At 42.9% G+C, this 12,083-nt stretch overlaps 1 protein-coding gene across 1 annotated transcript; it reads left to right on the top strand.

Annotated features, from left to right (window-relative positions):
- Nucleotides 1-6,445: 6,445 nt before the first annotated feature.
- LOC140106851 (uncharacterized) lies at nucleotides 6,446-10,562 on the top strand. The gene is made up of 6 exons (XM_072131484.1): nucleotides 6,446-6,597; nucleotides 6,709-6,893; nucleotides 9,355-9,424; nucleotides 9,507-9,640; nucleotides 9,737-10,186; nucleotides 10,396-10,562. Exons 3-5 carry the CDS (start codon nucleotides 9,374-9,376, stop codon nucleotides 10,161-10,163), a joined length of 612 nt encoding a protein of 203 aa, XP_071987585.1. The 5' UTR covers nucleotides 6,446-6,597; nucleotides 6,709-6,893; nucleotides 9,355-9,373; the 3' UTR covers nucleotides 10,164-10,186; nucleotides 10,396-10,562.
- Nucleotides 10,563-12,083: the final 1,521 nt, after the last annotated feature.

The raw sequence follows: 12,083 nt of genomic DNA on the forward strand, positions 1-12,083 counted from the left end.
TCGAAACGTCACAGGTGGACGATACCATTCTGTCCAACAGTCAGAGTCTCAGCCCTGGAGCCTTTGAACACGTGAGTGCTGCAGACAACTGCCTGAACGCCAAACAAGGTGAAACTCTTCCATCATTTAAAAGTGACAGCACACTCACTAGGCTGTACATTTACTAGCCGAGGAATTAACTTTGTATATAAGAAGAATATGAAATGATGTAAAATACATGTATATATTTGAAAGAAGTAAAACCTGATAAAACTAAAAACTGTCTCAATTGGTCGCTTTATAGGACACAGTTCACAGATGCGTTTCTTTGGAGGATAAGGAGACCTCCTAAAGTCCTTGACCTAGAATCTATTTAACACCTCTGTATTTCTTTATCACTGCCCTCATCCAGGGCTGTGTGGGGGGCACATTACTTAGTGGGGGGGCTGTGTGCGGGGCACATTACTTAGTGGGGGGGCTGTGTGCGAGGCACATTACTTAGTGGGGGGCTGTGTGTGAGGCACATTACTTAGTGGGGGGCTGTGTGTGAGGCACATTACTTAGTGGGGGGGCTGTGTGCGGGGCACATTACTTAGTGGGGGGGCTGTGTGCGGGGCACATTACTTAGTGGGGGGGCTGTGTGTGGGGGCACATTACTTAGTGGGGGGCTGTGTGTGAGGCACATTACTTAGTGGGGGGGCTGTGTGCGGGGCACATTACTTAGTGGGGGGGCTGTGTGCGGGGCACATTACTAAGTGGGGGGGCTGTGTGCTGGGCACATTACTAAGTGGGGGGGCTGTGTGGTGGGCACATTACTAAGTGGGGGGGCTGTGTGTGGGGGCACATTACTTAGTGGGGGGGCTGTGTGTGGGGGCACATTACTTAGTGGGGGGCTGTGTGTGAGGCACATTACTTAGTGGGGGGGCTGTGTGCGGGGCACATTACTTAGTGGGGGGGCTGTGTGTGCGGGGCACATTACTTAGTGGGGGGGCTGTGTGTGCGGGGCACATTACTTAGTGGGGGGCTGTGTGCGGGGCACATTACTTAGTGGGGGGGCTGTGTGCTGGGCACATTACTTACTGGGGGGCTGTGTGTGAGGCACATTACTTACATTAGATGAAGAATAGGTCACAGACATTAGTAGTAAATCACAGATGACAGCTGGTTATACTACAGACTATTTACCTTTTCCTCTTCTACGGTCAGAGCTAGCAGCGCTAATTGCTTGGCTGCCGTCTTGTGCTCATGTACCGGAGACACGAGTCCCTTCATGAGCGTATCAACGTTCACACTCTTCAACCTGCAAAATTCAAGATGTATAACATTGAGATGAGAATAGAAATGTATATTTTGGACAGAAATCCAAACATGGTGAAAGAATGAATCGTTACTGTCATGTTCTGCCGCTGCAGCTTACTCTAAGGGCGCGTTCACACATTGCGTTTTGACCTGCGTTTTCATTGCGTTTGAAACGCATATACAACAGCTGAGGAGAGGTGATTTGCCTAATTTCATCACTGTTAACGCATGTTTTAACAAAACGCATCGTAAACGTGATGTTAACGCATGCGTTAACAAAGCGTTAACGTATGCGTTTTGTTAACGCATGCGTTAACATTGCGTTTACAAACGTAAACGGTAATGTAATTAGGCAAATTACCTCACATCAGCTGTTGTATATGCGTTCCAAACGCAATGAAAACGCAACCAAAACGCAACGTGTGAACGCGCCCTCACAATCAGAGTTTTTCTTTTTCACTCTACTTACCACCATTACCTGCCTTACCTAAATGATGGGGCTGCAACGGCCAATAGTTCTTGCATCTCACTCGGTTTCCTCAGTTTCTGGGCTAGTTGTTTTTCTCTGTGGAAAGAAAATAATATGCAATTAATAAAAAAAATACAAGGCAGCGAAGATTCTTGAAGTGTTCATTTTTCAAAATATAAATATATACACATATTATAATACTTACTTTTTCAAGATCGTTTCCTTGGATATTCCCTTAGTCTATTTTGACTGATGTTGAGCTGGCTCTTAAAGATGGATGCTGCATGGTGGATCTCTATCATAAAGTGCCATATCAGTGCCGTCAGTTACCTCTATGCTCCTCAGGTAATTGTACACTGTCTGCTTGGTGGCACATACCTCTATGCTCTTCAGGTAATTGTACACTGTCTGCTTGGTGGCGCACATACCTCTATGCTCCTCAGGTAATTGTACACTGTCTGCTTGGTGGCGCACATACCTCTATGCTCTTCAGGTAATTGTACACTGTCTGCTTGGTGGCGCACATACCTCTATGCTCCTCAGGTAATTGTACACTGTCTGCTTGGTGGCGCACATACCTCTATGCTCTTCAGGTAATTGTACACTGTCTGCTTGGTGGCGCACATACCTCTATGCTCTTCAGGTAATTGTACACTGTCTGCTTGGTGGCGCACATACCTCTATGCTCTTCAGGTAATTGTACACTGTCTGCTTGGTGGCGCACATACCTCTATGCTCTTCAGGTAATTGTACACTGTCTGCTTGGTGGCGCACATACCTCTATGCTCCTCAGGTAATTGTACACTGTCTGCTTGGTGGCGCACATACCTCTATGCTCTTCAGGTAATTGTACACTGTCTGCTTGGTGGCGCACATACCTCTATGCTCCTCAGGTAATTGTACACTGTCTGCTTGGTGGCGCACATACCTCTATGCTCTTCAGGTAATTGTACACTGTCTGCTTGGTGGCGCACATACCTCTATGCTCTTCAGGTAATTGTACACTGTCTGCTTGGTGGCGCACATACCTCTATGCTCTTCAGGTAATTGTACACTGTCTGCTTGGTGGCGCACATACCTCTATGCTCTTCAGGTAATTGTACACTGTCTGCTTGGTGTTGCCAATCTCCAATAACAGAGTGAAGTATTCGATTGTTTTCTGAATATTGTAGAGAAATTTCAATGGTGGTTTCATGTTGTCCATGAAATATAAATATCTTGAAACATTCTCGACTTCTTGTTTGAATTTTTTTACCCCCAAGGTCCTAGAGAGGTATGATGCAAATTCTGATATGGGCGCACATGTTAGGGAGTGCTTCATATACAGTCCTTTTTCAGCCATCTTCCTTCTCCGTGGGTCGGTCCAGTTGATCTTCTTGTTGTTTTCTTCTATACTTACCTCATCTTCTTTCTTTTCCTGCTCCGGAACTCCCTGAACTGCATCCGGAACTCCCTGAACTGCATCCGGAACTGCATCCGGAACTGCATCCGGAACTGCATCCGGAACTCCCTGAACTGCATCCGGAACTATCACAATTTCATCCTCGACGTATACCTCCTGTCTTGTTCTTTTTGCGATGTTTTCATCTGCCTCCTGGTCTTCTTCTTCTTCTTCTTCTTCTTCTCTTCTTTCCTCCGTTCTCTTCTGCTTTCAATTTGCCATTTTCCGGGCTATGAAGGAATAAGATACCGTTTAATATCACACCATAAAGCTAGATATGAGACTATGAAAAGTTAAAGGAGCATAGAAAGAATAGAAATACATTACAAGTGATAAAGCATACCTTTTAGATAATGAAACCTCTCTTCTTTAAGAAGTCACAGATAGTTTGTGTACACTTATTGTTGCAGAGTGACTTTTCCAGTTCCTTGTAGTTTACTGCACGGCCATGAGATGCAATATTTAGCTAATTCTGCTTTGCCTCCGCCAATGTTTCTTTAATTTCACTATAACTATTGAATCTCATGCATTTCCTACGGAGATGGGTCACCACGATGGTGTCTGTATGAAAGCACCTGGGGCAGGTCATGGGGGTTCGGTTGAGCCTGTTAAAAAAATATACGTATAAAGATTATATTTATAATATTCAAATAAGTAAAGGCAGATATGCAGAGAAGCAGTATTAATATAGCTAAAGATACTTACACTTTAGTTTCCATTGTCTTCAGATAAGCTGAAAAACTATAAAACTAAACAACAAGTGTTCTGTTAGCTGTACCTGTAAGATACAAAGATGACAAAAGTAAAAGCCTTTAAAAAAGCTTTTGGGATTTGAAGAACAAAGTAGAAAGTAGGAGAAAGGAACGAATCCTCAGAGATCTGTCTGGTAGAAAGACCAACAGCAGTCTGTTAAGCTGGACTCAGAACGCTCCTTTTATACAGTAACCTGACCAATAGGAACAATCCTGCTCATTTCTGAAGGTGAGAAAACATGCAATGAGTGGGCGTGGCCAACACCTGGAAACACACACTACTAGTTAGTAACATTTTATATTTGTATATAACTAAAATGATGTATATATTAGATAGATATGAGATACATAGAAAGATAGAAGAAAGATATAATAGTATAGTAATATATTATTACACTAATATATATATATATCTACAAAAGGTTGTGATATATGAAAGCAATACTTTTGATGTTAGTAAATTTAAAATATAGGTTTCAATACTAAGTGTACATTTCTAATAGTTTCAGTTGTGTCTACAAGTGTCACTGCTGCCCAGCTAAGCCATGTGGCACCTCTCTGAAGCCTAGACAGGTGCCAACCTTTGTTCCAGTGTCACTGCTGCCCAGCTAAGCCATGTGGCACCTCTCTGAAGCCTAGACAGGTGCCAACCTTACTCTTCACAGAATCTGTAATGAATTTAAGCTAGACACAGTCTTTTATACACTGAGGGGACTATGATATTACTATTATGTCAGTCTTACCAATAGTGCACTCTTGTCCTGTTCTGAAGTACAGTATTTCTTCAGACCTTCTCTTCCGCTGAGCCAATGATCAGGGATGTGGTTTTAAATGTAGGTTTGCAGGTAGCAATGTACAAGGAATATACAGTTTGAGATTTTTATATCCTTCTATTTTATTTCATTTTCTTTATTTCTGTATAATGATTTATCTATGTTTTAGTCTACAGTAACTCAAGAAGACTAGACTTTCTGCTTAGGTAGGTGTGAAGTAACTTGGCAGAGGAAAGTGTGAAGAGAAACCAGTACCTGGCTAAGTGTGACATTTGTCTGTCTTGAGTATCTATTATTCTAGCTAGTGCCATGCTAGAACAATAGATCAAATGTGCTAAATATTCCTTTTGATCCACCATACTGCAATTTCATTGGTCACTGAGTTAATACAGCAATACAGGTCCAAAATACAAGGCCATCAGTTCAATTTGAGCCAAGCTACTGGAAGCCCCTTGTTTGCTGCCTCTTGGCCAGCCATTGGACTCCTTGTCTGCTTACCCAGACTGCTCTCCTGGATCTTTGACCATCTTGTTCTCTGTTTTGCTGCCTATATTACTTATTGCATAGTTCATTTGCTTTGATAGTATTTGCTTTGAATATTTAACTAATTGAATACACTGATTTGGCTACTTTGGTTGTGGTATATTTATCATAATTGATACATTTCAAAAATCTACTTTGTTTTACAGTTCCAGAGAAGAAAAGATGGCTTCATCCCTGAAAGAGAACAGGAACCACTTGTTGTGCAAAACATTGCATGAAACTTCAAGACAGACTCTGTCCACAACTGCAGATGAAGCCCAAATTACCCAGGAGGTTGATGAAGCCAAAAAGAGGATGAAAAAGATGATGATCTGCTTATCAATAACAGTGTTGATTTCTTGGAGCGTCGCGGATGTGTTGTTAGAAATAAACCATCTGAAAGGTGAATAAATTGGTCGACTGTGCTTCTATTTGTCTATTTGTATGCCAAAATATATGACTGTCTATCAGATTTCATGTACATCCTTAGACAACCTTCCGTTGATGATGAGGAACCTCAAGAGGCTGAAGAAGCTGGGTGTAGCGTGCCTCTCAGAAGAAAGGTTTCTGAAGCTGCTCTGCATATGAGGCACGATGAAAATTCTCCTTTGATGATTGCATTCAAGGAGCATTTGAAAGTGCACTTCTCTGACACATGCACAAGGAGAGCGGTATGTATGATTTTTTATCAAATAACTCTTTGCCTACATTACATGAACCTTGCTAGATATGAAATAGATATGTAAACTCACAACCATGTCTTTTTTGTTTTAGGTGGACATTGCTCGCTTCCTCCATTTTGTGGACCCAAACGAAATTTCGCTGACCTTTCTCCATGATGCTCAGACACTGAAGACATTCGTCAGCACCATGATTGACTGGAAATTTGCAAATGCGACAATCAAAAATTTCCTTGGACAGATTCAAGTATTTGTAAAATTCTTGACATGAAGAGATTTCAAAGACACTTTGGGGGAGGAGAGATGCAATGCTGCACTTTCTTTTCTGGATGCAGTAAAGCAGACAAAGGAAGGCCTGTACAAAACCTCCTCCAAACAGCCAGTTAAAAGGTAAGGAAGCCATCAGAACCTTAGGATATTATATTATAGTTATGCTGTAAGTGATGGACTTGTTTATGGATTCTGTAACATTTCATTGTTTCTTTTTTTTAATAACAGGAAGCCATATCTGATAGAGAGCCAGAAAGTACTATCGGCAGCAAAGTTGGATGTGGTCACCATGCTGTCCCGCTCTAATCAGGGTGAATTGAGCGACAGTGAGAAAATAATTACGTGTTACTATCTGGAGGCTATCCTTATACTGAAACACCTGTTTGGACCCACTGTGGTTCAAAACCTCCAGGTAACTTATTTTAATGTAATTTTTTTCACCTGCGGGCCAATGCATTGACCAAAAGTTTCCATAGATCACGTTATACCTTGTCTAATGATATTTTTTATCTTTTACTTATAGGTGAGGAACTGGCTTGAAAAGAGGTCAGTGATGTACAGCGATGGAGGATCTACAATCAAGGTATACATCATGACTAATCTGATTGGTTTCTACGAGGAGCTAAGTTCAAGACTGGATCTGGGGAACGATGTGGATGTTGTATATCTGGACTTTTCAAAGGCATTTGACACCGTGCCACATAAAAGGTTGGTATATAAAATGAGACTGCTGGGAATAGGAGAAAATCTGTGTATTTGGGTAATTGGCTTAGTGATAGAAAACAGAGGGTGGTCATTAATGGCACATTCTCAGATTGGGTTGATGTTACCATTGGAGGCCACAGGGGTCAGTATTGGGGCCACTTCTTTTTAATATTTTTATTAATGACCTTGTAGTGGGTTTACACAGTCAAGTTTCAATATTTGCAGATGATACTAAGCTGTGTAAAGTAATAAATACTGAGGTCGATAGTTTAGCATTACAGAGGGATTTGTGGAAGCTTGAGGGATGGGCAGAGAAATGGTTGATGAGGTTTAATGTAGATAAATGTAAAGTTATGCACTTGGGCCATGGAAACAAAAAGTATAATTATGTTCTAAACGGTCAATTACTTAGTAAAACTGGAGCTGAAAAGGGCTTGGGGGTATTGGTGGATGGTAAACTTAATTTTAGTGACCAGAGCCAGGCAGCTGCTGCCAAAGCAAATGAAATTATGGGATGTATCAAGAGAGGAATAGATTCTCATGATAAAGACATAGTTTTGCCCTTCGCTGGTCAGACCACACATGGAATATTGTGGACAGTTTTGGGCACCAGTGTATAAAAAGGATATAGTAGAGCTGGAACGGGTGCAGAGGAGAGCAACCAGGATTATTAGGGGAATGGGGGAACTAGAATACACTGACAGATTACAAAATTTGGGATTATTCAGTTTAGAAAAAAGACGACTGAGGGGAGACCTCATTACAATGTACAAATACCTGAACGGACAGTACAAGGATCTCTCCAAAGATCTCTTTATACCTAAACCTGTGACCAGGACAAGGGGGCATCCTCTGTGCCTAGAGGAGAGGATATTCTACCATCACCATAGACAGGGGGCATCCTCTACACCTAGAGGAGAGGAGGTTCTACCATCACCATAGACAGGGGGCATCCTCTACACCTAGAGGAGAGGAGGTTCTACCATCACCATAGACAGGGGACATCCTCTACACCTAGAGGAGAGGAGGTTCTGCCATCACCATAGACAGGGGGCATCCTCTACACCTAGAGGAGAGGAGGTTCTACCATCACCATAGACAGGGGGCATCCTCTACACCTAGAGGAGAGGAGGTTCTACCATCACCATAGACAGGGGGCATCCTCTACACCTAGAGGAGAGGAGGTTCTGCCATCACCATAGACAGGGGACATCCTCTACACCTAGAGGAGAGGAGGTTCTACCATCACCATAGACAGGGGACATCCTCTACACCTAGAGGAGAGGAGGTTCTACCATCACCATAGACAGGGGGCATCCTCTACACCTAGAGGAGAGGAGGTTCTGCCATCACCATAGACAGGGGGCATCCTCTACACCTAGAGGAGAGGAGGTTCTGCCATCACCATAGACAGGGGGCATCCTCTACACCTAGAGGAGAGGAGGTTCTACCATCACCATAGACAGGGGGCATCCTCTACACCTAGAGGAGAGGAGGATCTACCATCACCATAGACAGGGGGCATCCTCTACACCTAGAGGAGAGGAGGATCTACCATCACCATAGACAGGGGGCATCCTCTACACCTAGAGGAGAGGAGGTTCTACCATCACCATAGACAGGGGGCATCCTCTACACCTAGAGGAGAGGAGGTTCTACCATCACCATAGACAGGGGGCATCCTCTACACCTAGAGGAGAGGAGGTTTTACCATCACCATAGACAGGGGGCATCCTCTACACCTAGAGGAGAGGAGGTTCTATCATCACCATAGACAGGGGGTATCCTCTACACCTAGAGGAGAGGAGGTTCTACCATCACCATAGACAGGGGGCATCCTCTACACCTAGAGGAGAGGAGGTTCTACCATCACCATAGACAGGGGGCATCCTCTACACCTAGAGGAGAGGAGGTTTTATCATCACCATAGACAGGGGGGCATCCTCTACACCTAGAGGAGAGGAGGTTCTACCATCACCATAGACAGGGGACATCCTCTACACCTAGAGGAGAGGAGGTTCTGCCATCACCATAGACAGGGGACATCCTCTACACCTAGAGGAGAGGAGGTTCTGCCATCACCATAGACAGGGGACATCCTCTACACCTAGAGGAGAGGAGGATCTACCATCACCATAGACAGGGGGCATCCTCTACACCTAGAGGAGAGGAGGTTCTACCATCACCATAGACAGGGGACATCCTCTACACCTAGAGGAGAGGAGGATCTACCATCACCATAGACAGGGGGCATCCTCTACACCTAGAGGAGAGGAGGTTCTACCATCACCATAGACAGGGGACATCCTCTACACCTAGAGGAGAGGAGGTTCTGCCTGTTATGGCGGACTCTATGTACAGTTATGGAGAGGCCTGGATGACTTTCTGGAGAGAAAAAATATCACGGGTTATGGGGATAAAACATTTATTTAATTGGACTTGATGGACTTGCGTCTTTTTCCAGCCTTATATAATATGATACTATGATGACGACAGGAGGAACAAGAATTGTGCTAACAGAGGAGGAGGAGCTGGTGAGTACTAAGAATGTATATATTTTATTTATGGTTTGGGGTATGGCAAATCAATTCCCTAACAATTGTCTTCTTCTTAAAGATGTTCAACTACTACTTCAAAAACGTGAGGCCGACTCAACTACAAAAAGATGGCAAGATGGTGAAGGCTTTCTTTCTATCCAGTAAAGGGAACCTGGTGGCAAATCCATCCAATGACATAAATAGACTTCAGAAGTAAGTTTTCATTTGGTCTATTAATCTAAGCTTAAAATTGTTATTATTAATAATTATTATTATTCTTCTAACATTGTCATTATGTATTTTCCTCAGGTATAACTTTCTACCGGTCACTGGAAAGATTGCGAAGCAAGCCTTCAACAAATGGGCAGAGGAGAACCTAGGAACTGAAGATATTGAAATGGCATATGGATATATCAACCAGGACCTAGCTAGCCAATCTGATGAAATGACCATCATCAAGGGCATGTTAGTCATCACCAATTTGGAGCAGATCAGTGGACCATCAACCAAGAAGAGAAGAGTAGAACATCAAGAGGCAGAAGGTGAAACAGAAGAAGATGGTGAAGAAGAGGAAAGAGATGTTCCTGTGGAATTAAAGGAGGAGAGCTACCAGAAGTTTCTTCAACTACATCCTTTGGACCTTAACGGGCCACTTCCATCTTTAAACATGTGCAAGCAGGCCAACGAGCGAAAATGCGCAGTATTGCCTGGACAAGTGGAGACGGGACCAGAATAAACTAAGAATCAAGGATGTTGTTGGTAAGTGTCTCTTAAATATGCACTCTGTTTTTATGTATATTTGAATTTCCATCACCTTGACCCCACTGCACCAGGTTATTTTTGCACTAATAGCCTCTGTTCTCATATCCTGCTGTCTAATTCAATCTATTTCCACTTTATTTAATGGACATAATAGCTGGTGATTTAATTATGCAGCCACATTAATATACTTACTAATTTCTTTTCAGGACTCTCCGGTCCACTGAGCAGATTAAAGGCTATGTAGAGCAACAGCCGTGGACTGGCAATCTGTTTTATTTTATTTAAATTATGTTCAGTATGTTTATATAAACTTATTTAATTATTGTTTTATTAATTTTTCTCTAATAGTATTTTTGCTGTTGGATTTTATTCAAAAAAAATTTCAATAAAGTGTTAGGTTGTTTTTAACATACCATTGGTATTCATTAAGCTGTTTGGTTGTATGCTCTTTGACAAGTTCTTATCTTGATTAAATAAACTGTTATCTTGCTTTACCATGCTTGATGTCTTACTCTCAACACTGCCATCTTGTGTTTATTTATCAGAATGCACAACACCTGAAAAATTTTGCACTCCTAAACCTACCTTTGAAACTTTACTATACTCACGGTGTGTAATAAACCTTTTACATTTTATTCACGGTTATTGAAGTTATGTTGATTTTTATTAATAATTAACTGTTTTATAGTTTTCATGGTTGCTCACTAGAGATGAGCGAGCACTAAAATGCTCGGGTGCTCGTTATTCGAGACAAACTTTTCCCGATGCTCGAGTGCTCGTCTCGAATAACGAACCCCATTGAAGTCAATGGGAGACTCGAGCATTTTTCAAGGGGACCAAGGCTCTGCACAGGGAAGCTTGGCCAAACACCTGGGAACCTCAGAAAAGGATGGAAACACCACGGAAATGGACAGGAAACAGCAGGGGCAGCATGCATGGATGCCTCTGAGGCTGCTTAATCGCACCATTATGCCAAAATTATGGGCAACAGCATGGCCATGACAGAGTGACCGAGTGAGGTGAGATAGCATCTAAAACATCCAATAATTGACCCTGACACTATAGAAGACGGCATGCAGAGGCAGCGGCAGCAGTGGCAGGCTAGAGAGTGGCATGGCGACATACCCTAAATGGACTCAGGCTTCAAACCAATGGGTGGCAGAGAGGAACCAAAGGAGGTGAGCAAGAAGAGCTGAAATGATTTCCTCTGTGAACAAAAGGTTGACGGTATATTTAGTCGATAACACAGCATGGTGGCGACATAGTGACCAAGTTCCATAACGTATCTGGTGAAACACCCGAAAAAATTAGCCTGACACAGCTCGTTTGATAAGGGGACGACATGTGGAGGCAGCCATGGAGACGACTTCCATGATTAAGAGCGACAGTATGGGGCATTCATATTGCGCTGCTATGATTGCAACTTCAGGTCTCCAGCATGGCGGCGACAGATGGGCCGAGTTCCACTATGTATGTGGTGAAACACCTGAAAATTCTGCCTGACACAGCTCGTTTGATAAGGGGACCATGTATGGAGGCAGTGAACTACTACTATGTTAGTTGGATCTTGGGATGGAGCTGGCGCTCCGCTGCCAGGCGAGCTTTCGCCTATTCAAGCCCCTGCCTCTCGGCTACTCCCCAAACAGCACTTCTAAGAACCTTTTGTATAAGATCAAGTGTAGTAGCGTTCTTATAAGTTTGGGTTATGGCGGGTGAGGGGAATGTAAAGAGATGCGCAAGAAGCGTTGAAATAATATCGGTAAATGATAAAAGTTTGCCAGTATATTTTGTGGATTACACAGCAGGGTGGCGACAAAGTTAACAAGTTTGATGTGGAAGCCATGAAAACAACCCAAAATTCTGCCTGACACAGTTCATTTGATAAGGAGACTAT

This window comes from Engystomops pustulosus, unplaced genomic scaffold (assembly GCF_040894005.1).
Source record: "Engystomops pustulosus unplaced genomic scaffold, aEngPut4.maternal MAT_SCAFFOLD_20, whole genome shotgun sequence".
In the NCBI taxonomy this organism is placed as follows: Eukaryota; Metazoa; Chordata; class Amphibia; order Anura; family Leptodactylidae; genus Engystomops; species Engystomops pustulosus.

Excerpts from the sequence above, each read along its gene's own strand:
- LOC140106851 (XM_072131484.1), top strand. The coding sequence starts at position 9,374 with ATGATGACGACAGGAGGAACAAGAATTGTGCTAACAGAGGAGGAGGAG. Across the intron at positions 9,425-9,506 it reads TAACAGAGGAGGAGGAGCTG|ATGTTCAACTACTACTTCAA; the intron begins GTGAGTACTAAG and ends TTCTTCTTAAAG. Across the intron at positions 9,641-9,736 it reads GACATAAATAGACTTCAGAA|GTATAACTTTCTACCGGTCA; the intron begins GTAAGTTTTCAT and ends TATTTTCCTCAG.